At 39.7% G+C, this 27,343-nt stretch overlaps 1 protein-coding gene across 2 annotated transcripts in view; it reads right to left on the bottom strand.

The window, feature by feature from the left end:
• Window positions 1-231: 231 nt before the first annotated feature.
• npr2 (natriuretic peptide receptor 2) overlaps window positions 232-27,343 on the bottom strand; it is a 160,688-nt gene continuing 133,576 nt past the window's right edge. The window contains exons 15-23 of one of the 2 annotated variants that reach the window (XR_009061042.1): window positions 24,516-24,684; window positions 17,364-17,510; window positions 14,108-14,231; window positions 9,439-9,507; window positions 9,191-9,365; window positions 7,904-8,002; window positions 6,864-6,955; window positions 6,032-6,519; window positions 232-693 (exon numbers count right to left, since the gene is read on the bottom strand). Coding sequence is in view for 1 of the 2 variants with exons in the window: in XM_057818207.1 (XP_057674190.1) it covers window positions 631-693; window positions 6,864-6,955; window positions 7,904-8,002; window positions 9,191-9,365; window positions 9,439-9,507; window positions 14,108-14,231; window positions 17,364-17,510; window positions 24,516-24,684 (938 nt within the window). In the remaining variant the exon portion in view is untranslated. The remainder of the gene's footprint in view (window positions 694-6,031; window positions 6,520-6,863; window positions 6,956-7,903; window positions 8,003-9,190; window positions 9,366-9,438; window positions 9,508-14,107; window positions 14,232-17,363; window positions 17,511-24,515; window positions 24,685-27,343) is intronic. The other variant, XM_057818207.1, reaches the window with a different exon arrangement.

Here is a 27,343-nt window from a genome sequence, read left to right on the forward strand (position 1 = left end):
ATGAGCGTCTAATGAGCAATGATGTCATGACAACACAGATGCTTGCTGACAACTCGCTCTTTCTCCTCACTTCCTCTTAACTGTCCAAAATTAAATACACTGAAATGGGAAGCAAATTGATTAGGAAAAAAAATCCTCCTACAGAAGACAATCTGGATTTTAAATTCTTATACTATTTTTTTCTGAATAACATTTCAACCAAGGATATTTTAATGAGTTTATTGAACAAAATATCTTACAGTATCTTGGATATACATATGTACACATCTTGCATTTTACTGTAGAACACAATCGAAGCCTGCCAGCAGTGTTCACAAACACTCCAAAGGATTTTCCAAGGAAATATTAATACATCATTGACTTCAAAACACGTTATACAAATCGTAATATAGAAAGCACAAAAAAAAGGTTATTTTCCGTGAAAAGTACTCTGCGGACAGAAAATTTCTTCATACAAAAAACACTTTGTTTTGTATTTGCAGCATTCAGGTCGTAAAAATACCTGGAATTTCCTCTGTTTTTGGTTTATGATTTATGTTCCTCTGCATGGAAATCTCACACAAAAGACTTATTCTAGAACAAATAAAGAAGTGGCTCGGCCACCGGATCTTCTGATGTCGTCTCCACCTCTCAGATGACATACACATCAGACTTCTCCCCGAGTAGCCAATAGGTTCTCATTTTACCTTTGCCCTGGAAACCACAAATCAATATGTTAATGTACAGGAACAAAGGATGAGGAAGAGTAAAAATTATGATTATATATCCTCGCTTTCCTTTCTTTAACTCATTGGCTGATAGTCAGCCAATCCATTTGCCCTGTCAAATTGAATTGGATGTCTTATCGCCGTCAAAGGGAGTGAAAGAGTTATAGGTGACCACAGAGTTTACATTTCACTCCTTATAGCAGTACTTCTCAAATAAAATCTCAAGGCGATACTGGGGATGGCACATGCAACCTCGGGGAACATACATTTTGCCATACAAAAATAAAGAGTAATTGCACAGCCACTCAGTGGGTGGCAGTGGCGCTCTCATTGTCAGAGTGTGCGCAGTATTTTTGAACCGAACAAGAGCACACAGCACAGAACACTGAAGATCTGAAGTGCCATGACGAGGAAATATGACGAAGAGTATGTTGCGTTTGGCTTATAAGACCAGTCTGTTTACTGTGTCTAAAAATGTTTTCAGCAGACAGCAGGAAGCCAAATCAATTAAGAAGTCAATTAAAGACATTAGACCCTAATCACATTGATAAGCCGCTTAATTTTTTTCAGCGAAAACATGCCGATTATTGCCAACAACCGTCCTGCTTTGTCAGTGTTACATCAGTAAACCAGCGAGTACTGTTAGCATCATATAAGGTGGCATACCATGTTGCTCAGTGCAAAATAACACCACACCATAGCCAAGGAGCTGATACTGCCTGCAGCAAAAATAAAAACTGTCCCTCTGTCCAATGACACTGTCGTTTTTCTTCTATTAATTTTTTTTTTTCCTTCGGTCAAATTGTTTGTCATGTTGTCTTCAAATCAATTTGAAATTATCATTATTTATTATTTTTTATTAAAATGGTCAAAAAATGTACCTTGAGTGTACAGTTAGACCCCGGGTTACGGACGAGTTCCATTCTTACGCTAGGAACGTAACTGACGTTCCACGTAAGTCGGAATTAATTATTTAAATACTCCTAAATCTCAAAATAACTATCCAGAAACGTGTATTATACGTCATTGTACTGCCCTTGCCAAAACGTTGGAGCTAAGTTCTAGCTAGACAGCGAGCTAAGCTCCGAAATGACGAAGTGATTTGCTGACTTTATTCAACTGCTCGTGACATCAACACCTGCAGAACGAAACTAAAATAAAAATGAAATTAAATCAGTTTCATCTTCACTAACAGCAATTCAAATTCGCGTATAGAGCTAGTTGCTGATATGGCAATAACAATCCACACAAACGATTAGCATGTATCAGTTAGCGTCCGCACATCATCAAAAACAATCACATGAATAAGTTGAATTTTTCTTTTATCCCAGACAATAATTATAGGTTGTTTTAATTACCAGACATGTTTCGGTAAACACTTCCGCCTTCATTAGAGTGTCACTGGTGTTGGTGTGACGCGTTTTTATCAGCTGATGGATGAAGATCTGACCCTCTGCTGACCATTCACTCTTCCCGGATGCTGGTCAAGGTAGTAGAGAGCGTGGAAGCTCCCTGGTCCCTGTTGATGGCCCTCTGGCCCTGCTTGCGGATCTTAATGCAGGTCAGAATGCAGGTCTACTTGTAGTTCCCAGGGTTTCTAAAAGTACTGTTGGAGCTAGAGCCTTTAGCCACCAAGCCCCTGTTTTATGGAATCAGCTTCCAGCTAATATTAAAGAAGCCAAGACAGTCTGCACATTTAAGATTAGATTAAAAACGTTCTTATTCAACAAAGCTTATGGTCAGGCTAGTTGAAGTCGGAGTAGACTCAAAGTTTAGTCTAAGCTGCACTAGAAGCTATAAAGCTGGGGAAAGTACAGCCACTGAGTTCTATTTCCTTTTTCTCACTCTACCTACCACTTATCTTACTTTATTTCTATTTTCCAATGTTAAGATCTAGTTGTCTAGTCTCTTCATCACTAGTCACCCGGTGTCCCCTTTCCCCCCTCCCCTGTGGGGAGGGGCTATTTTTCAGCTGCAGCCTCCTGACTGTCCAGACCCCTGCCTGGATGGACGTCCTCATTGCTACCCCCGTCTCATCTGGCTAGATGGACCTCTCCCTGTTCCTTTACTCCACTGCATCTTTACGGACTGTAACTTCGCCTGCTAATTCCCATTAGCAGTCCTGGGCTTCCTGTCTATCCGTCCTGGGAGTGGATCTCTCCTGACTGTGGTACTCCCCAAGGTCTCTCATTTTCCCCCAAAGACTCTGGAGTTTTTGGATTTTTTCCTTGCCGACTTGGAGGGTCTAAGGATGGTGGATACCCAGGACTTGAACTTTATTTATTCATCTTTGTTGCTTCATTTGCTGTTTCTGATTGTGTATCATATTGCCTCTGCAAAGCCCTTTGAGACAACGTTGCTGTGATCCAGGGCTATACAAATAAAATTTAATTGAATTGAATTAATGCCCTCCCTGATCCAGCACTGATGTTTGTTTTCTTCGGTGCAGATGACTCTGGCATTTTCCCAGTCCAGAATGTGGTTTTCCCTTTTGCAGTGATCGGTGATGGCTGACTTGTGATGTTCCTGTTGTGCTTGTTCTATTGCCCTTCTTTGTCTTATTGTTGTCTCCTTCTCACACTCCTACTTGTGTTCTGTTTTTCTTGTAATAAAGCTCCTCCCTGTCTCCCGGATGTATGATTTATTGCATGATTTGCATGGAATTTTCATATATTGAGTTACATTTGTTTTCTGGGTGTATTTTGGTCCTTTGGATAGACCTATATCTGGCGGAGAGTTGCGTGTGGTTTGCAAGCGGGGCCTGAGGGGGCTTACACGCTCTCTACTACCTGGACCAGCGTCCTGTAGGAGTGAATGGTCAGCAGAGGGCATGACTCGCCACTCAATCTGACAAGTGAGTCACACCTTCATCCATCAGCCGATAAAGACACGTCACACCAAAAGCAGTGACTCTCTGATGACGGCGGAAGTGTTCGCCGAAACATGTCAGGTAATTAAAACAACTGATAAATATTGTCTGGGATAAAAAAAAATGTCAACTAATCTATAAGTGTACACAAAATGAACTCAATACAACAATCACATAAACTCGGCCCAAGCATTCGACCACAATTCAAAACGCACAATAAACAGTATTAAAGGTGTTGTATACAGGTGTTGCCTCTGTGGATGCTTCACAAGCAACAAATGTGCGCACAGGCTTCCAGCTGTAAACTATCCCCTCTCTCTCCCACTTGTCCCTCAACCACTTCTTCATAGGCGCTAATGCACTCTTACTCGTGTGTGCGCGTGCTTTCTTTGTGTATACGTGAGCTCTTACTCGTGTGCGAAAGTACTACCTGCTCTGCGCTTCCTGCGTCAAAATAAAAGCATGCATCACGAAACAAAAGTCAACATTTTATATATAGATTTTTTTTTTTAAAAACGACGGGAGACAAAATAGCGTTCAAGACTCCAGAGTCACGTAGGTCAGGTATGTCGTAACCCGGGACTACTTGAATTTTTACAATTTGGATGTGGCTGACATGTCTCTACAACATCGTGTGGACATCGGGGACAGTGCCTCTGGATTGGCAGACCGGGGTGGTGGTCACCCTTTTTAAGAAGGGGGACTGGAGGGTGTGGTACAATTATAGAGGGACCACACGCCTCAGTCTCCCCGGTAAAGTCTATTCAGGGGTGCTGGAGAGGAGGGTCCGTTGGGAAGTCGAATCTCGGATTCAGGAGGAGCAATGGGTTTTTTGTCCCGGCCTTGGAACAGTGGACCAGCTCTACACCCTCGGCAGGGTCCTCAAGGGTGCATGGGAGTTCGCCCAACCAGTCTACTTGTGTTTTGTGGTTCTGGAGAAGGCGTTCAACCATGTGCCTCGGGGAGTCCTGCAGGGGGTGCTCCGGGAGTACGGGGTACCGAGCCCATTGGTAAGGGCTCGTTCCCAGTCAGGGCTGGACTCCGCCAAAGCTCCCTTTGTCACCAATTCTATTCGTGTTTTTTATGGACAGAATTCCTAGGTCCAGCCGAAGCGTTAAGGGGGTCCAGTTTGGTGACCTCAGCTTTGCATCTCTGCTTTTTGCAGATGATGTTGTGCTGTTGGCTTCATCAAGCCGTGACCTCCAACTCTCACTGGAGCGGTTCGAAGTCGAGTGTGAAGCGGTTGGGATAAAGATCAGAACCTCCAAATCCGAGACCATGGTCCTCAGTTGGAAAAGGGTGGAGTGCCTTCTCCGAGTCGGGGATGAGATCCTGCCCCAATTGGAGTAGTTCAAGTATCTTGGGGTTTTGTTCACGAGTGAGGGTAGGAGGGAGCAGGAGATCGACAGGCGGATCGGTGCAGCGTCTACAGTAATGCGGACTTTGCACCGGTCTGTACTGGTGAAGAAGGAGCTGAGCCAAAAAGCAAAGCTCTCGATTTACCTGTCGATCTAGGTTGCTACTAGAGGTAGGAATCTTTGGACACCTAAAGATTCGATTACGATTACGATTCAGAGGCTACGAATCGATTATAAATTGATTATTGAAGCCCCCCCCCCCCCCCCCCCCGCTATTAGCTGCTAATGTTTTGTACATTAGTTACAAAAACTGTAAAAAAAATAAATTAATTAAAAAAGCCTCACAGGGTTAAATAAACGACTATTTCAGTATCAAGTTAACAGTTAAATACAATAAATAATATACTCAAATCCCCATTTTGTATCAGCAGCTTTAAACTACATTCAATGAATTTAATGTTGTCAATCAACCGTTAAAGTTGTTAAAATTGCTCCTGTTATTCCATAATTTCCCTTTTGTCTACTTTCGACATGTGAAAGTTTTAAAACTATTTTAAAGACAGATTCAAGTCAATATTTTACCGATTTAGGAGTATTTTAAATAAAAAGTTAGTTAGGTTCGCTTGGAAGGTTCACTACAACAGCCTTGCAGGGAAGTCTACTGCTTTAAGATGGCGGCCGTTTACTAACGCCCATATCTAGCTTTCTCTACATGTGCTGCTATCGCCACCGAGTATATTTTGCATCTAGTCCTATATAAATATGATATCTACCTTAACATTATGTGGATGTACTTTGTAGCCACTTTCTGCAGCAGTCAGGTATGTTTTTGTTTTTTTATCTCGCGGCATGAGTTGAGCTAGAGCCGTGAGTTGAACATTGGCATTACCCGAGGGGCCGGGTAATGACAAGCATGATGTTTAGCTACTCTCGCTCCGTTCCTCATTCCGTCCCGAAGACCGCGCGGTGTGCTGAGTGTGTTTTACTTCCGCTTTATTTGACATATTTCAATAATCAGAATTTGGATGTTTGTGAATCGTTCTCGAATCTTCCACGGCCGAATCGCGAATAATCTAAGAATCGGAAATTTCGCACACCTCTATTTGTAACCCTCACTTATGGTCACGAGCTGTGGGTCGTAACTGAAAGAACATGATCCTGGATACAAGTGGTCAAAATGGGTTTCTTCCACAGGGTGTCCGCCTGTCCGGGCTCTTCCTTAGAGATAGGGTCAGAAGCTCAGTCATCCTGGAGGGACTCGGCGTCGAGCCGCTACTCCTCTGTGTCGAGAGGAGCCAGCTGAGGTGGCTGAGGCATCTGGTTCGGATGACTCCTGGACGCCTCCCTGGAAAGGTGCTCCGGGCATGTCCCACCGGCGGGAGGCCCCGGAGATTACGCAGGACACGCATGTCTCTCGGCTGGCCTGGGAACACCTTGGGATCCCACCAGAGGAGCTGGTTGAAGTGGCTGGGGAGATGGAAGTCTGGGCTTCCCTGTTAAAGCTGCTGCCCCCGCGACCCGATCCCGGATCAAGCGGAAGAGAGAGTTGGGGGAGGAGGTTGGGGCGCGAAATATTTACGTCTTCCTGTGGGGGGGCGTAACATAATATAATTGAGAAGCACTGCTTTATAGCAACATATATTTTCCAAAAATGTTTGCTGTGTTATACTATGAAACATTATATCATGAATTAGGATAAACATCTACTCACATGTCGATATTGAATATCCGCCACATGTCAAAATATTTGACATGTACTGTAAATATCTCAAATGTTTTTACTTGCCTAACCGTCTGTCAGATCACATAGATTTTTATTGCTTTATAGATGCAGTTATGTATGTTAAAAATGCGTGCATGCAAATTAAAAAATATATTTTAAAAAATGGTTAGAATACTAATCACGCTTTTTGTATATGAACTGCTCACTTTCATTTCAACATCTCCTCGTAGCTGGAGATCAAAGTAGCCAAACTCATCCAGAACTTCTTTGGTAGCTGAGGATAAATGGATCTTCAGAGCTGTAAAACACACATTAAAATCATTTTCCACAAATAACTCAATTCTCAATTGTCCGCTTGTTGTCTGTCCGAGGCTTTAGTAGAAACTGAAAAGATTGCGAGGTCATGCTCGATCTTGTCTGACACGAGTAGCTGAAAGCCTCATGAGTCTGTATTATTCTGAGCGATATTTGAGACACGCATCTTGACGGCGGCTTCAGGCACCAGTTTATCGCTGGCTAAGGGCCCAACGCTCTGAGTGCTATCAATTATTTACCAGTAGAGGCAGAACACAGGAAGCGACTTAGCAGTTAATCAATACGTCCTATGACTTGCTTCAGTGATATCCCATCACACTTGAGTTCCTGTCCTGACATAAGTTCCTGTCATTGCAGGTTAAGAATAGAACCATCAGTATAAAAAGCTTATACTCTATGTCTTTTTTTTAACATATCATTAATGAGGGATGACTAAGGCTTGTTGTTCGTGAAAATATTTAGATTGTAAAAGATTATTGCACTACACTCTCCAGAATAAAGAAGTTATCAAGCTATCAAAATATGTGTATTTTTTAGTGGAAAATAATGGGTTACATTCAAAAATGGGTCTCAAAGTGGGAGTTTTTCCTGAAGGGACACCTGATTATTTCTAAGTATGCCTAGACGTTCTGAGATAGTGCAAAAAAAAAAAAAAAAAAATCATTAATATTTATATTACACTATTGGCTTTGGACTCTTAAAAATGTTTCACATCAGGCAATTTACATAATGGAAACACTAAATCAAACCCTAAAATTGACTAATTGAAGTCATTTTAGAGAAAAAAGCAAATGGGTAAAAAGCTGAAAGAACCAAGTAATAGTCCTAAATTGTTACCAGCAGGATATTTGTGTAACATGTTGTAATGTCAGACAGGTGGACACTCTTGGGAGTTATGAGAAAACAAAGAATAAAGGATCCTGACACTCACCCTCTCCATTTGACTCCATTCGGGATGCTGTGTTGACAGTATCTCCAAACAAACAGTATCTGGGCATTTTCAAACCAACCACACCAGCACAGACTGGACCTAAAATAAAATATATTATTAGATTTAGGCATGTGGGGTATGATATTCTGACGGTAACATAACTTTAAACCAAAATATCATGGTTTCATGGTATCACAGTATTGCAAATATGCAAAAATGGTTTACTTTGGGATATTTGGGTTTAAAAAACAAACAAACAAACAACAAAAACTTTTCCATTGGTCAGGATTTTTATTTTTCAAAACATATTAGCAAATTGAAATATAAGTATAATGTTTTGTTAAAATAAATTTTTAAAAATAACAAAATACTCCAAATAAAATTAAAATAAATGTAGTTCTTTAAGTAAGCCTAAACCCACTGCCACAACGCAACATTTTTATCATCACAACAAAAATAATTGAATATTTTTCCATAAAAAATGTTTGAAAAATGTTTACATTATACACACAATTTCTTTCTCAATACAGACAGTTGCCAGAGAGAAAAAAAAAACACATGTTTTACCACCGCTAAACACACTAAACATGCTGGAGTTGGTGGGAAACGTTCATAAAAGTGTTTTCTAACCTTTTGTATAAATGCAAAATCATACTGAAGGTATTGCCTCCTCGGCAGCCACCCTCCGCAAACATGTTTTACATGTCGGTTGGCCCTCCTCCTCTACCCCGCCAGTCTGTAACTTTTCTGTAGCCAAAGTATTCCCATACCAGCTATTTCGTTTTCTTCGATGAGGGAAAAATGTCAGGTGTTTCACCTGTAGCACAGCTTATTCACTGACACTGAGCAAAAACAGGTGGGGGAGGGTTGGGTCATACAATTCCAAGCGAGAGATTTCTCTCAGCATTTTTGGGACCTTCTCCCCCCTCCCGCTCTGCTTTCTCCGTGTCTCGAGCGTCATTCAACTATATTATAGTAACACGTGCCTTCACATCCTCAGTAATGGTAACGGCGGTGGAAAGATGGGAAAAGAAATTAATTAAATTACTCACTATTGACAAAAATAGCGGCGATAGTAACGCCGTTATACTGTAATGCCGTTATTAACAACACTGCTAATGACATCTTAAAAGATTGTTCATCTGGTATATGTTACACGAAAAGAAAAAAAAACAAAAAACATTGTATTCAACAGCCAATTTTGCAATCATGCTCGGCGTAGGACTGCATTCGCTTTTTGAAAATACACATATACAGTAGCTACACATACAGTATGTTTAGTCTCACCTGTATGGATACCTATCCTAAGTCTCAGTTGGTCATTGGGTCGATGTCGAATCTTGAACGTTTTTACTTGCTCTAACAATGCCAGTGACATTCCGGCGATCTCTCTTGCATGAAGTTTCCCGTTTCGCACCGGCAGCCCTGACACCACCATATACGCGTCACCAATGGTCTCCACCTCAGGGATTGATTGGACACATGGTTAATTACATGTTTTTTGTATTGAGTCGTAGTAAGAGACTTTGATTTACCTTGTACACATCAAAGTTGTCTATAATGGCGTCAAAACAGGTATACAGGTCATTCAGCAATGTGACCACCTGGCGAGGAACAGAGCAGCTTGTGAATATTGATGATATTGGTTTTATCTCCCTAGCATTCCAATGCACTGTGTATACTGTCATTCTTTTCTTATTAAGTCCATACATCTAAAAGTTAGCAATTTTTCATCTATATAGAGAAAATTTTCTTTCAAGTAACTATCTGCTCTGAACACTTCTGACAAAAAAGCTTTTTTTAAGATTAAATATTAGAGGTCGACCAATATATCGGACGGCCGATATATCGGGCCGACACATGGACTTTTTTCCAACATCGTCCATCGGCCGATTAACAAAACATAATAAGCCGATAAAAAAAAGATCTTTAATCAAGCATCTGTGTGGGCAACTGTGACCGTCGCTGACTGACAATAGGACCCCGGTAGGACCCTGAAGCAGCGTGAAGGCAGGCTGCTACAGGAAGCTTCAGGCTTGCCTGTTTTGTAAATGTTGTAAGAAATGTTTTTGTCTTGCATGAGAGAACAGGCAATGTTGGTTTAGCCTTTTAAGTTGTTTACTGAATGATCCTTAAACTCTAAATGTAACTCTCAGCATTAGCCTAGCAGTCGCGTTAGCATTAGCTTTGGCAAAATTGGCTTTGGATATCAGTAAATTTTGTTAGATATCTGTATCAACATTCCCATATCGGTCGAGCTCTATTTAATATACAAATTTATTGCTTAAAATGAGTCTGTTAAGCTTATGTTCAGCTAGCTCTTTTTCTTATTTCAAGAAATCTGAGTAAAATTTACTTGAAGCACTCGCCTATAATTTTACTTATTTCTAATAGATTTACACTGAAAATTTAAAATTTTAATAATAAATTTAGAATTTAACTATTTTAAGGAGGTGTGTTTTCATACCTGTCAACCCGAGGCCGTTGGCAATCTTACAAATAGTGAATATGCCCTTACAAATTGGTGACTAATCTTACAACGTATATAGCGTGCAATATGAAACAAAAATAAAACTCAATTTTAGAAATAATATGAATTTATTGGTAATATTGTAACATATAACCTGGTGCAATCAAAGAACAATCAATATCTTCAGCTACATCATGGTTACTAAAATTTAACAGTGACTTGTTATTATTGTATGCAGCACTTTTGGCAATTTCTATCATGTCTTTTGATGGCTGCACTTCATGGCACTTCAGCTCGCAATTCAATTTGACTTGAAGGTAGTTCGTTAGTGTGTCCATTTATAAATTAAAAAGGTCAATCAATTGATAAAAATTAAATTACAGATGCAATCTTTGAGTCAGGGAACATTTCTTTGGCTAATTCTGAAAAGTGATCAGCAATAGTTGCGGGCAAATTGTGTTCGGCAAATTGGCAGAATAAAATCTCGGCTTTCGTCAAACATACATAGAAACATACAAACAAACACTAACCTTTGCTATGTTTCGGAGTCATTTAATGTTGCGAATCAGTCGTTAAAGTTGTTAAAATTGCTCCCGTTTTTGCATTAGTTCCCTTCCGTCTACTTTCGACATACAAGTGTAACACCATTTACCATGTGAAAGTTTTAAAACTGTTTCATCATTTAAAGATAGATTCAAGTCAAGATTTTGACGATATAGGAGTATTTTAGATAAAAAGTTACTTGGGTTAGCTAAGAAGGTTCACTACAACAGAGCCTTTCTAAGAAGTCTACTGCTTTAAAATGGCGGCTGTTTACCAACGTCACCGAGTCTGTCATTTCGCATGTAGTTCTATACGCATGTGATATCTAGGTGTAGATTGTAGGCTGTCGGCTACAGTCAGGAAATATTGGAGTCACCTGGCATTTAGTCTAGCATCGCGTTTGCCACAGTGTCACAACAAACACTCTTCTCTCTCCGTGTCTGTGTCTGACTTTTCTCGCGTCATTCAACCAACGTAACGCACTAGTCTCGTTGCCAAAGCGGTGACAAAGTCCGACCAGAGAAAAAAAAACGTAATGCACGAAAAACGTACAAATTTTGAACGTACGGCGTACACATCTAAAAATCAGTGCTCAATTGTACAAATTACGCCGAAACTGTACAACTTGACAGGTATGTGTTTTACAGTGCACCAGAGAAATACAACCAACATAAGGAACTAAAGTGAGGATGAGTGCTTAAACGTGTCCAAAAATTACTGTTTGAACCTCCATTTCTGGTTGGCGATCATTACAGCGTTTACCTGAAAAGAAAACTCTTTCTAGAAACGGAGGTAGTGGTTGTGGTGCACGATGACTCAAATCTGCGTCAGAGTACCCTGGCAGTTGTACTATTCTGATTTGAAGTCAGTGTGTGGGAACACTCACTCTAAGAAGTATAAGTCTTACTAGGGATAGGGAGTTGAAATTGGTACATGGAACATGATTAAACATTAATAAAGGTTTTCAGTGCTTTGAAAGTTAAAGTATCGTAATTTTGGGACAATAAACTGCTACTTTTTTCCAATGCTTTGAACCCTGCGGCTTATCCAGTGCGGTGGCTCATATATGGATTTTTACAGGCCAGTGAACTAGATGTCTTTAGTAGGGTTGTCATAAGTATCGAAGTATCGTGACTGAAATGTTGACTGAAAGCATCGACACTCAGTTATCTATTTAATTTTGCACAAGCACAGGTCACCAGAAATTTGGCACAATGGGGAAATTTTGATTTTGCATAACTCCTGATAGCATTAGGGGATGATATTTGCATTTTTCTTATTGACTAATTGACTGCGATTGATGACCCTAGATGTCCAATCCATTTGAAGTGGGAGGATGGCAGCGAATGATTCTTAACCTTCGGTGAAGGTTAAGAAATACAGACCCCTATTTTGTATGCTCACTAAATCTAGACAAGTGGCATTGTAGACCAGGTTTTGGACTCCTTTGCCCTGATTTTATTCCATTTCCTTTAACTGCTAGCCCTCTCTCTAATAGGAGGAGAAATCAGTTTGCTTGGTGGAAGGTTGACTTGCACTCGGTATGAGGAAGTATAACAGACAGCGTGATCCAAGTAGATAATAAAAAAATAAAAATAAAAAAAACATTTGCGTCATTTTACGTCATGAAAATAGTATGCGATGCAAGAATGTGATAAAATGAGAATGTAGACATGAAAACAAAAAGAACAATGTGAAATGAAATGAGTTTCATTTAATTTACCAATGTGAAAATCTGATTGCACTTGTAGGACACCAGATTGGTGAAAGCCTGTCCCCATGATGGGTTGGAATAAAATCCCCAACCCAAGGCGGCCCTTTGTGGAATAGTTTGCCCACCCCTGACTTAGATGGTAGCTTGCTAGGTTTTGAATTCGTAAAAAAATGGCTTTATTATAAAATTCCAAGGGTTCGGTGAATGCACCGGTGATACCTTTGGGGTTCGGTAACTTTAGCAAAGTTAGAACCACCGAACTAATCGATTAAATCGATGAATAAATTAGTTGCCAACAAATTTGATTATCAATTTTTGTCGGCACCTATGAGCAGTCCCGGTTCGTCCTTGTTTGTGTGTAATGTGAGGCTGCCCACGCACCAGAGAATACAGCAAGAGAGAAAGAGTTCACTGCTCCACTCAGGTTTAGTTGTTGAATCAATGATATTTAAACAATAGTTAGTTTGTTTTGAGTCGTGTGTGTTGTTAGATCCAGTGTGCCTCCGTTAATTTAATTACTTTTCCGATTAATCGATTGTAGAAATAATCATTAGTTGCAGCCCTATATTGAATGAACAACTCTAAATGGCATCGAGTATCAAGTACTTGTTTCAGTATTAATATCAATAGTAGTGTTGTAGTAGTGCTGCAAAGATTAATCAATTTACTCGAGTAATTAGATTAGAAAAAAGCTTCAAATCAAATCAGCTAATTTGAGGATTTGTTTAATGGCAGTGACGTTGTATTGGTTGCGCTAGTGGCAACAGTGAATATGCCATAAATCGTCTAACATGGCTGAATCCAGCTGCTCCCTGTTTAGACCAACATAACCTACTGTATGTTTTTGATTGAGCTAATGTTTTTTTATGCATTCATTATTTAGTGTAGAAGTATATTTAGCAGGTTTTTCTTGTGGGAATACGAGTTTGAATTATTTGTTAAGCGCTTTGAAAGAAATGTTAGCATTTTATAGCATTAAAGCTAGTGGATTTTTGCTATTCAAGTTAGACAATTGTTCTTTTGTTGTACTTAGATCCTCATTTATTTATTTTTTTATACCGTTTGAGGCTAAACTCAGTTACTTTAATTTTAAATGCATTTATTGCGCTTGTGAAATTAAAGAGCAATTCTGCATAGTGTGAAGAGGCACTTAGGATTTTTATTTTGTATTCGCAGTTAATGCTCTTTTGAAAGTGCAATCTTAGCAAGCCTTTGTTTTACATATCCTAAAATTTATTCTGCAACGCATGAAATGCTCCTAATCCGATTACTCGATTATATGAACTAACAAGTGGATAGATTAATCGATGACTTAAATAATCTATAGCTGCAGCCTTAGACAACAGTAATCTTTAGGTGTGAATACCCCTGCGGCTTAAAATAATTCCAGTGTGGCGTATTTATGAATACATACCGTTTTATATATCGTCCATAAATTACAGTGGTAGATTTTTAAGAAAACCAGATAAATAAGTACCTGAAGTGGCGTACTTTCTGCAGACATGGATGTGAAGCCCACAATGTCGCTAAAGTAAATGGTGACGCTGTCAAAAGCTTCCGCCTGTACCGTCTCCCCTCGCTTTAGTTGTTCTGCTACTGAACTGCGAACAGAGAGAGAGAGATGAGTTCAAAGCTTCAATAAAATAGTCAGCAATGAAAAATCAGCAAGAGCCATTGCAGTTCTTTTCGGTCAATCTAAAAGTCTTTGTTAGACTTCTTAAAACCGAATGGCTGCTCGCTTTAATTAAATGGCAGTTTATCTTTGCAAATTTTGCTCGTCTTTCTCTCAAACAAAACCAAAGTCTGTGGGGGAGGACACTAATGTGAAAGAAATGGTTGAGAGAGTAATATCTGTCCTTTCTCTCAGGCTCATCTCTTGCTGACTGGGTGCCTTTGTACAAGAGCATTTTTTAGATGGAAAATGGGCAGAATTTCTGAGAAAGATGGGATTTCCTAGCAATGTGTTTCCCAGGCTCCGAAGCCCACTATCTCGTCTTTTCTTCACCTTCATTAGTAGGTTGCCTGTCAGGCCTTTCTGTTCCCTTTCATCTACAGAACGATTGCACCACAGGGAAAATTATAAATGTGGTGTTGAAGAGGATAACGGGTCTTTAATTAATACATGGATTTACTGCAGTTTATTAAATGTCTGTTGAACAGGATTGGAAAGATTGACACCATTTTCTAAGTTCATACTGGAGTTGTTTACAGTATGTTGACCTTGACTGACCTTGAGTCACACTTGACATTTGACAAGTAATCTGATGGCAGGATGACTAACCTTTAAATTGCCAACAGTCAAACACAAGCGCCAACAACATGATTTTATAAAATTAGAAGAATGAAGAAATTCAACATTTTTTATTGCCAAATTTGGGGGAAAAAACTGGTGCCACTGTAGAAAAAAAAATTCAAAGCTAAACTGTGAGTACAGTTTAGTAATCTTTAGGTGCAGTTGAATAATCTGTACCCACAATATTGTAATCTGTACCCTTTGTTTAGTAATCTGTACCCACAGTTTAGCAATATGTAACCACACTCTAGTAATCTGGACTCACAGTTTAGTAATCTTTGCGCACATTTTAGTAATATTTACACACAGATGACTAAACTGTGGGTACAGTTTAGTATTCTGTATCCAAAGTTTAGTAATATGTACCCAGAGTTTCGCAATGACTCGGAATCAACAGATTACTAAATTGTGGGTACAGATTACTAAACTGTAGGTACATAATACTAAACCATTTAGTAATCTGTACCCACAGATTACTAAACTGAGGGTACTGTTTAGTATTCTGTTCCTAAAGGTTCAGTAATCTGTTCCCACAATTTAGTAATCAGGACATACAGTTTAGTAATCTGTTCCCACAATTTAGTAATCTGGTCCTACATTTTAGTAATCTGTACCCACATTTTAGTAATATTTACCTACAGTTTAGCAATGACCCGGAAACAACGTATTAATCTGTGGATACAATTTATATATCAGTACATTAATATTTAATAAACTGTACCCACACATTACCCACTATACGCGCAGATTACTAAATTGTGGGTACATAATATATTACTAAACTGTAGGTACAGAATACTAAACGGTTTAGTAATCTGTACCCACAGTTTAATAATATGTACCCACAGATTTCTAAACTGTACCCACAGATTAGTAATCTGTGGGTACAGTTTAGTGTTCTGTACATTACCAATTACTAAACTGGACCCACAGATTACTATATTTATGGTACAGATTAATAAACAGTGGGTACAGAATACTAAACCATTTAGTAATCTTTACCCACAGATTACTAAACTGAGGGTACTGTTTAGTATTCTGTTCCTAAAGGTTCAGTAATCTGTTCCCACAATTTAGTAATCTGGACCTACATTTTAGTAATCTGTACCCACATTTTAGTAATATTTACCTACAGTTTAGCAATGACCCGGAAACAACGTATTAATCCGTGGATACAATTTATTAATCAGTACATTAATAATTAATAAACTGTACCCACACATTACCCACTATACGCGCAGATTACTAAATTGTGGGTACATAATATATTACTAAACTGTAGGTACAGAATACTAAACGGTTTAGTAATCTGTACCCACAGTTTAATAATATGTACCCACAGATTTCTAAACTGTACCCACAGATTAGTAATCTGTGGGTACAGTTTAGTGTTCTGTACATTACCAATTACTAAACTGGACCCACAGATTACTATATTTATGGTACAGATTAATAAACAGTGGGTACAGAATACTAAACCATTTAGTAATCTTTACCCACAGATTACTAAACTGAGGGTACTGTTTAGTATTCTGTTCCTAAAGGTTCAGTAATCTGTTCCCACAATTTAGTAATCTGGACCTACATTTTAGTAATCTGTACCCACATTTTAGTAATATTTACCTACAGTTTAGCAATGACCCGGAAACAACGTATTAATCCGTGGATACAATTTATTAATCAGTACATTAATAATTAATAAACTGTACCCACACATTACCCACTATACGCGCAGATTACTAAATTGTGGGTACATAATATATTACTAAACTGTAGGTACAGAATACTAAACGGTTAATCTGTACCCACAGTTTAATAATATGTACCCATAGATTTCTAAACTGTACCCACAGATTAGTAATCTGTGGGTACAGTTTAGTGTTCTGTACCCACAGTTGAGTAATCTTTACCAACAATTTAGTAATCTGTGGATCCAGTTTCGTAATCTATACATTACTAAATTACTAAACTGGACCCACAGATTACTATATTGATGGTACAGATTAATAAACAGTGGGTACAGATTACTAAACAGTGGGTCAGGATACCTATGATAAATAATCTTTTTAACCCTGGTACCCACGGGGCTCTTTATAAATGTGTGCTAAATGTACAAAAATATTTTACAGATTTTATTTTTATTTACTGTATATAAAGATTATTCTGCAAAAGTCCCATTCTTACATTTTCTGTTTGATGCTACTCTGAATAAATGGGTCCAAGGACATGAAACATTTATCTTGCCTGATTAATATCCCAAACATGCATTTTATGTTGTTGCAAATAAGCATTACACAACAGTGAAATTGTACCGTATATGGGTCACTTTAAAAGAGGAAACACAAAGAAGCAAGATAATTTAAATTAGTTTAGAGTTTAAATCCAGACTTTGAAGGCAAGTACACAAATGTGCTTGTGAGCGTTTTCTTATTTTTCTTACTGTGGTAAAATTTGATAGAGAAGATTTTCCGCTTTCCTTTTCTCCTCCAGGTAGGCTTGCGTTCGCTCCTCTACCAGATTCTCCAGATTGTTAGCGTACTGCTCCATCCGTGACAGCAGGTTGTTGAGAATACTGGTGCTGCCTTCCCTGTGGAAAATACCCCGAAAGAGCAGAATAAAAAAAACGTAGCATATTCATTGTAAGAAAACAGAAGATATGCACTAATGAATTTTGACCATTTCAACATCAAGCATCTTGGATGAAAACCCTTTATTTCAACAAATAGATATTGTGAGACGATATGGGTTTTATCTAAACCAATGTTTGCAAGTACTACGGAATAACCTATGGGCACCTCACAGTACGATTTACGATACAATCCCGATAGCAGGTGACTGTATGCCAAATCCGGCATTCGCTCGCCAGATTCACATAGCAATCACGCCTGCTGAACATCAGTGCACCAGATGCAATCGGGATCCTCAATTTGACAGTCCAAATGATAGGGTAAGCATTGTTCCAGGGCGGACTATGCAGACCAGACCCGCTCAAAATCTGAAATTTAAAACGGTTGACGGTCACAACAGTACGCACCATGAAGGCGGACATCCACGCTGCGACACACGTAGGAGTCAGGATACAGTATCTCGGTGGACGGCAAATTTTTAAGTCACTGCTTGACTGTTAAACAAGTTAATCAATAGAGCGTTAATAAAAATGGCCGGTGTATTCAAGTGATCTGCCATGTCTCCAAGTTAAGTAATTCAAAATTTGTTGCAGAGCAACATATGGAGGGGGAAAGCATTTACTCAGCATTGCTGTAAATGTTTTGAATGTATGAATGTTTTGAATGTAAATGTGGAATACTGTTAGGCCCCTGAGCACCGCTCCTTCTCGTGTTTGTGCATGTGTGTCACTGCCTTGATTGCAGGATTAGACAGATGGGTGAGCCTGGGACCAGGTGCCGGTGATCATCGCCAACAGCTTACTTAAACCGGTCCTTGACCTCACATCATTGCCAGATCAACAACTCAACTCCACACGTCAGTGACTCCAGCTTTCAGTCAACAAAGAATCTTGTAATCCTGATACTGAGCTCAATTTAGTTTTTTCCCCTCTAGATTCTGTACTGCTTGCCTGCCATAACGCTTGCCTGCCCATTCACCAGTTCCATCACCAAACTGCCCACCGGATTCCTCAGAAACTATCTGCCACTCGCTCTAATCGTAAATAAACTCGTTACCACTGCCAGTTTGCCTCCCGTCTCCGCGCTTAGAACCCATGTTGCCCAGAACCTTAACAAATACAATATGTTGTTTACAGTCTAAAAATGGGTGTTTAATGTGGAGTTGCTTGTTCCAATTAAAATATTTTGTGAACATAAAAAGACACTGGGGCAGATCCTTTTACGAAATTGGGCAAAGTTTGCAGTCCATCTAGCCAATGTCCACTCCAGTTGTATTTTGCTATCTGAGATGGCCTATGATAACAATTATCTCACAATATGGCGATACAGCAATTATTGGTTCATGGGACATTAAATCAGTCTACAATAATGTACTATTAAAGAGAGAAATAAGCTACTGCTGAATGAAAAAAAAAACATTTTTCATCCTCACAGACTATGAGAATATTTGTGTGCAATTTTTTTTTTTTTAAATAAATACAGCAACAATATATTATTGCAACATTCTTGTAAAAAAAAAAGTGTTTTTCTTAACACGTTGCCTGCCATTGATGAGACCAAATGAACTGGACCTCTTGCGTCGCCAATGGCACTAAGAGATGAGCATTCACAGCCAGTCCTGCCAGTTTAAACGAATCGGTTTGTCGTAGTTTTCACAAATAACATGTTTTGATTTGAGCAGTGTTGTTTTGATCAACGAACAATTTATTCATGACGATGACGTCACGATGACGCGCAGAAAACATGTCTTGGGTGACTCAAACATAACGAGATGGATGCCAGTTGTAGTAGATGACACGAGAACAAGATGAAAATTCGCCATCGTTTCTATCATAAATTCCCTATATGTGATATTTTCATATTGTATGTGTAGTTAGCATACATTTAGCAGTGTTTGGTCGTGTCACTTACGTGTTCTCCCGGACAGTCTAGAACAAATGGCGGGACGCTCTGTCCCAACACAAGGAACACCGGAGAACGCACGATATCCAACTGATAACACGACTGACAAGACTTCAAGAGCCACTTTGACACTGAGGTGGCAAAATCCACAACCCTTGTTGCCCAGACAACAGTACCTCCTGAATCCTCCTGTCCAATCCACAAACAGATAATAATCCCAAACACACCTTTCTTCCTGCCTACGGCCCGCCCCACGAGAGCCTTCAAAAAGACTGAATGTTGAACCAGTCGTTCTCTCTTTACCCGGGAACCTTTTGTTGACTTCTGATATGGTGACCTTGGAACGAGTTTGGCTCCTCGCCTGAGTCTGTGTCTGTTTCGCCTTTCTGTTTGATCGCTGTCGACCCGAATAAATTGTCAACTTGTTCTCGGTGAACCTCCTTTAAACCTTTCAAAGTGGAGTCAGTACAAAGGGTTGAGACTAAGGAGTTTGGCCTTCTGGCCAGATTTTCGGTTTCCTGCCTGTCCAAGCCGTTGGAGCTGTGCCAGCGTGGGTCCAGCAGTTCGGCTGGCGCGATTCCGGCGGTCTGGCGAGAAGGTCAGATTCCTTCAACATTAATCATTATTAAAGTCTCTAGAGGGGCATCACAAAACAATTAGCCATAGTATGTTAAGTCTGCGACCACATATATCGGTATAGAATTGATATCGGTATTGGATTTTTGGAGTTAGACAATATCGTGATATCGGTTAAAAGTCATTATTTGACAACTCTACTTTTGATAAATCAACGTCATTAATGGTAGTCAATGTGAGTGTGCATATTTGTGTCTGTTCATGACACCTGATTGAAATGAACTCTGTAGTTGTTGTTTGAACTAACCAGACAAATATTTAAAATGTTATTAGCTGTTACATGTTTGCCAGGTCTCAAGATTAAGAGGCGTCTACTGGTCTCCAATCTTCATTTTGACATTAACTTTTTAAAAGTGTAACATTTTAAAAACCGTATTTGTTTTGGTAATCTCTTGATGTTGATTTTTTCAGAGTGGCCCTCATACTCTCTTACTATATCAGATTGAAAGAGGCGCCAGTCGAGTTCCTTGGTATAAAAAACAATTCCTCTCTTATTTTTCACACAGGATTTAGATAATTTCTGCAAAACAACAAGCCCAGTCACAGTATTTAATATGTATTATTAAAGAACTCTAGATCTAGATGCAGATAAGACAAAATCAGCATCTAGTAGAGTAAAGTGTGCACTTTGGTAAAGATTGCCTGAGTGCTTTCTTGTTTATAAAGTGGTTAAACATACTTGTATTACAGAGCACGTAGTATACAAAGTTGGACTTGCACAGTGAGAGGTCATCTTTTCAGGGCAAGTTTCAACTCCGTACAGGTTAAACAAACCATTTAGTGCTGAACAACCTTCTTGTTACTGTGCCTTTCCAGCTCAAACTCACGGGGAGGCCAAATAGAACAGCACATCCATCACGTCATGTCAACGACATACATTCACTTAATGAAAATAACAAGCAAACAGCACACTAACATGCTGGCTTGCGTAACGAAGGGCTTTGTGAAAATGTGGAGGGACTGTGCATGCCACTGACAGGATTATCCTTGAGTGTTTGAAGGTTATCAATCATCGCAGAGCCTTCTACTCCAGGCCACGCCAAATGGAAAGCTATACATCACAAAGGACCCTGCATTTGACTTGTAGAGCAAGGAGACGAGAGGCAATACAATTTTTTGCACAATTACTGCAAGATGAAAGGCAACAGAGGCACAAATTCATTTGGGAATTGGACAAAATTAACATGAAGAGGATACAAGCAGAATAAAAACTGATTGTGTATGTTTGGTGCGCCGATTCAATCAGCATGATGAAGTTCAAGATGAAACCCGGAAAAACATGTTTTACCACTGCTGATTAAAATGGATTATATATTTATACAGATATGCTGAGGTAACTGGGCTCCAAGTCTGTCAAGCATAATAAAACAGAAAAAATGTTTAGATTTCAATGTCAGCACTCTTAGAACAGCAGCTGCTGTTGGGAAGCAGATCAACAAAACCTCAAAAAGTAAGTGCATGTGCAAGCTAGCCAGTGCTGATTGAGGACTACTGTATGTATTGTGCCTTGCAACAAGGCGCAAGATCATTGAATGAATTGATTAGAAGCAATAGAATAGAATAGAATAGAATAGAATAGAATAGAATAGAATAGAATAGAATAGAATAGAATAGCCCTTTATTGTCATTATACAGTTGTACAATGAAATTGTGGAGCATCTGCCTTTACAGTGCAGGATAGGTATAAATCTCGAAGTGGTTTGCAAGAATGAAAGTATAAATCTAAATGAATATAAAATATGTATGAGGTAGTCCTATGTTCAGGCGGTGCAAATAATTGAAGTGAAGTAGCAGCAGTTGACAGTGAAGGCATTGAATATTGCACATTAATATTGCACGTAAATAACTATTGCACATAGAATATGTGTGAATAGAAGTTAGGTAGCAGAAGTTGACAGTGAGGCATTGGATATTGCAGATTAATATTGCACGTAAATAAGTATTGCACATAAAATATGTGTGACTAGAAGTAGCAGAAGTTGACAATGAGGCATTGAATACTGCACTCAGTAAGTATTGCACTCAGCAGGTATTGCACATGTTATATTGCATGTAAATGAATATTGGACATTGGTGCTACATATGGCTGTTCAGGGTGGAGATGGCTTTAACAAAGAAACGATTCCTCAATCTGTTTGTTTTTGAGGATGTGAGCTGCTTGCTTTTAAACACCTATAGTGTCTCCCAGAGGGGAGTAGTTCAAACAGCCAGGAACCAGGATGTGAGCTGTCCTTGAGGATGTTTAGAGCTCTGCTGAGGCATCGAGAGGAGTAGATGTCTATCAGGGAGGGGAGAGGACAGCCAATGATCCTCTGCGCCGTCTTGACTGTCCTCTGAAACCTCTACCTGTCTGCAGCAGTGCAGCTCCCGTAACAGGTGGAAGTGCAGCTCCTGTACCATGTGGAAATGCAGTATGTTATCAGGGTCTCAATGGATGAGTGGTAGAAAGCCAGCAGCAGCTTCCTATCCAGCTTTTTTCTTCCTGAGGACTCGCAGGAAGTGCAGACACTGCTGAGCCTTCTTTATGATAGCTGTTATGTTTGCTGTCCATGAGAGGTCATCTGAGATCTGGACTCCCAGGAACCTGAAGGTGTGGACCCTCTCCACACACCTGCCGTTGATGTACAGGGGTGGCGGGTCTGTACCACTCCTCCTGAAGTCCATGATCACCTCTTTGGTTTTAGTGGTGTTCAGGGCAAGGTTGTTGTCTGAGCACCAGGCTGAGAGTTTGTGGACTTCCTCTCTGTAGGGTCTGTCATCTTCCTGTGAGATTAGTCCAATCACAGTGGTATCATCAGCAAACTTGACGATGGAGTTGCTCCTATGGATTAGACTGCAGTCATAGGTGTAGAGGCAGTACACGAGGGGGCTCAGCACGCAGTCCTGTTGTGAGCCGGTGCTCAGTGTGTGGGTGGAAGAATGGTGGGGGCCAAGTCTCACAGTCTGGGGTCTGTTGGACAAGAAGTCCTTGATCCAGGAGCATGTGAGGAGGTGGAGGCACAGGATGACCAGCTTTGGAATGAGAATGTCCGGGATGATGGTGTTGAATGCAGAACTATAATCCATAAAGAGCATGATTCATACTTCCGCGTAACAGTGACGGCGGACCTATGCCGTTAAGGCAGACCTCTACACGTCACGTCAACACGCGAGAAGGGAAGGTCGAAGGACTGTGATTGGTCCGCTCAGTACATTTCCGGTCCAGCACAACAACACCGCCATTTTTAAACATTCGCAAACGTCTTCTGCGTCGCCTACGCTTCAGCATTTGGAAGAACAACATTTGTTTGTTCAATATTGATTAGCTGCAGCTGCAAATACACACGTTCCATCTTTGTTGCCATTGCTGTGAATGACTGGAGGAAAACTAAGGGAATTCGACAAGAGTCCCCCAAAATTGTACAAAGACAAATCCACTCCCCTCTAGTGGCATGGCGGTGAATTACAGAGCAATGCATTCCCTTGACGCAGAACTTCGAATGCTCAATGACGGCGTAGGGTTTACGCAGTCGCTCCGCCGTGTCGCAGCGGATGCCAGCGTTTAGGGTGCGCGCTGTTGTGACGTCACACGCCAAACGTTAAATATCAGGTTTTTAGCCCTGGACCAGTGCGTAACAGCCCATCATTTGGACTGTCAGATTGATGATCCCCCGTCGCATCTGGTGCACTGAGTTCAGCTGGCGTGATTGCTATGCGGATCTGGTTAGCTCACGCCGGATCTGGTGCACAGTCACCTGCTATCGGGGTTGTGTTGCACGAGTTCTGAAATGAATGATTAAAAACCTGACGAAGCTGGCTACTTACTTGCTGATTTTACAATAACAATTATCTGATGAGACGACCCCTGTAGGTAGAGGAGGACTGTCGACATTGTAGACACATTCCCTCCGTATTGTCAAGACAGTTCCCTGATGCGCACACCACGCTCATATTTTTCTATCATTTCTATCTCACTTTCAATGGTAAGCGTCACCTTTATTTACCACCTGCACTAACCTTCTTGGGACCCATGTTGATTTCTCTCACAAGGAAATCTGCCGTGCGTCCGTCTTTCAGGAAAACAATAAAATTGCGACGCTGTCGTAAATCGTCGTATTTTATGCATGTCGTCATATGTTGAGACAAATGACGAGACAGAATTTACGTCGGATGTCGAAAGGGTCGTATGTCGAGGTAGCACTGTAATATGCTTTATGGACAGATGAGTGTACTAAAACTCCAATCTTTTGAAGTTACTTTTATAGATAATTATTAAGTACAGCTTGCCAAAAACACCAAGACAGTATTGAATATCATCACACCATTGTGATGTATTGCACTCTGCGAACCATAAAACAATAGATGTCAAGACATAGTAATGTTGTTCCTAAATGTTGCATATTTTTTCACTTCGTTTTCACTCAACTAGCACAGTAACAGTGTCTTACTTATTGAGTTTGGCCATGTAGATCTTGATATGGCCAAAATCTGGCCTCTCTGCAGGGTCCTCGGCCCAGCAGCCCTCCATTAAGATGGTCAGCTCCTCTGAGTGACATCTAATGTCTGTTGTTGGCCGAAAGTATGGCTTCTGGCCGTTTCTGACCTTCTGCACAATCTCTAAAGAGGAGAGGAAAGATTTTTAGTGTGTGTGACATCTGCAGTTAAGTCTAATGGAGACTTTGAGTGTTTTTAGACACATTGTAGTCAAACAGTGATTGCCACTGCTTTTACTTTGGTTTCATTAGTGCTTGGAAATAGCTATGAATGGTGTTTAGGTAGTCTATTGTTGTTTTTTAAACCTTTCTGCCAGACCTTGGAGAAAGGTACAGGCTTGAGGCTGTTCATGGATTAGTGGCACCTGTATAATCACCACTGAGCGTGACTGTGAATGAAAATCAAGCAAACGTCATGCTGTGACGAAAATCCCCCAGGGGATTTTGAATGTAAATTGTAGTTTAGGTAAACACTTGCTCTTGAATTGCTCTCAAGATTTTTTTTCTCCTATTGAGGTTTTGCTGTTATCACCTTATAAGCAACAGTTGGCTTTTAGAGTTGAATGCAACCATAACAGAATTGTTATACATTATATCATAATATCAGGTGTATGTATTAGTGTTACAGTGTTCAGAATAATGCCATGCAATGTTCCCTCTAATTTTTCATGTGTCTGAGCAGACACACAAGCTCCCTGATCACACTGAGGACCACTGTGAGCAACATCAGATGTGTACCCTGTGGCCACACACCAGTATCACGCCTGTTAAAAACTTTGGATCATAGCAAGTTACAGGGCTTATTAAAAGATTGAAATTACAGCAGCATTTTCATTAGTTTACTTGTAATATAATTGATTTGGCCCACTTAAAATGGAAAAGACAAAAATCCCGTTGTTCATGAGGTCCAGTTGTGGCATGGGTGACTTAATAAGTAGTTAATAAATAAAACATAATGAACAATCACTATGGTAGTATATCAAACTCCTACATTAAAACTGTTCAGACAATAATGACACTCAAGATTCCTATTCGCTGTGTCTAAGCAACTTTACAGGACAGGTTTAAAAAAAAAAAAAAAAAAAATGCACATACTCCGACAGCCAATTCATCTTTAAAGAACCAAACGGTTCTATTAAGATGATCCGTAACCAAAGAAGCAAAATGGTACAGAAAAAAAATATTATTTGTCTAATGTAATGCTGCAATGATTAATCGTTTAACTTGAGAAAAAAGCTTTGAATCAAATTTTACTGCTTCGAGTATTCGTTTAATTAGAGTGGCGTTGTAAAGGTTTGTTTTGAAAGCATTTAGTTTTATGGATTTGTGTCGATACACTGCCCTCTAGTCGCAAAAGTGAATGTGACATAACTCATTTAACATGGCTGAATCCAGCTGCTCCCTGTTAAGACCAACATAAGGTAGGTTTTTGTTTAAGTTAATGTTTTTTTTATTCATTTGTAATTTAGTTAATAGGTATATTTACCTGTTTTAGTGGAAATATGTGTTTGAACGATTTGTTAAGAGCATTGTAAAAAAAAAAATTTGCATTTTATAGCATTTTAGCTAGCGGACATTTGCTATGCAAGTTAGCCAATTGTTCTCCTGTCGTACTTAGATCCTCATTTATTTATTTTTATAGCGTTTGAGGCTGAGCTCAGGTATTTTAATTTCCTTTTCAAATGAAAGTTCAATCCTGCATACTTTGAAGAAACACTTGGGAATTTTATTCATATATTGTTTATTTATTTGCATTTAAAAGTCTTCTGAAAGGGCAATCTTAGCAAGCTTTTGTTTTACATCTACTAAAATTTATTCTGCAATGCATTAAATATTCCTAATCCGATTACTTGACTAGTCGAACTACATAGACTACTTAAATAATCAATAGCAGCAGTCCTAGTCTAATTAACTAGATTATATCAGTTCTAAACTTAGCTATTAATTAATATAGTAGGGTTCGCGCAAATTAACAGTGGAATGTGACTTCATCAAATCAGCACAGGAGTCTTGCTCACTTTTTCCTCTTTATTTTTCTCTGCACTCCTCAGGTCATGCACCTCACAACAATATACAATCCTACAATCAACAACAGGAGTGTCGCGCTGACACATCACTGTGACCACGACAGCAGTCCTAGTGACGTTACAATACGTTTCTGTTGAATTTTATTTGGTGCGCTGCATAGATTTTCTTGTAAACTGAGTCAGTGCAAGCAGTGCACAATTGCACAGGAGTGCAGCTTAGAAGAAACATTAATTCCAAGACCCCCAAAACTCTTGATTCTTTCTTTCTGTGTTTGTGTTAAATGGCAACAGCTCTACTTTTAAATCATACCAGAGGATAAAATCCCATCGGCGCGGTTTTTGGCCCAGACTTATTACTAGTCCTTTTTTGAAATCATGTTACCAATCAAGTTTAATACATTCACAGCCCCAAGCTCCATTTTTTGAAAAGTAGTTCCAGTGTAAGACAGCAGACAGGGCTCGATTAGCTGTTCTTGATGCCTCAAAACTAAAAAGGTGGTGGAGGTTTTGTGGTCATGGGCCCCTCAGCTGTGGAATGCCCGGCCTGGGGCTCTGCAAATCGCTTCTTAAAATGTCTGAGCACTTTGCAGTAGGTCTAAAAATATCTTTTTTTTTTGTTTATTGTTAGTGTCAAACTGAATTGTTAACTGACGTGTTGCTTTCACCGCTCAGTTTTTTTGGAGTGAAGAGAAAAAATTCCAAGGCAAAGATAGCCAGATTCGTCTTTCTCTTCTTAAAGGTTTTTTTTTTTATTTT

Source organism: Corythoichthys intestinalis, chromosome 17 (genome assembly GCF_030265065.1).
Source record: "Corythoichthys intestinalis isolate RoL2023-P3 chromosome 17, ASM3026506v1, whole genome shotgun sequence".
NCBI lineage: Eukaryota > Metazoa > Chordata > Actinopteri > Syngnathiformes > Syngnathidae > Corythoichthys > Corythoichthys intestinalis.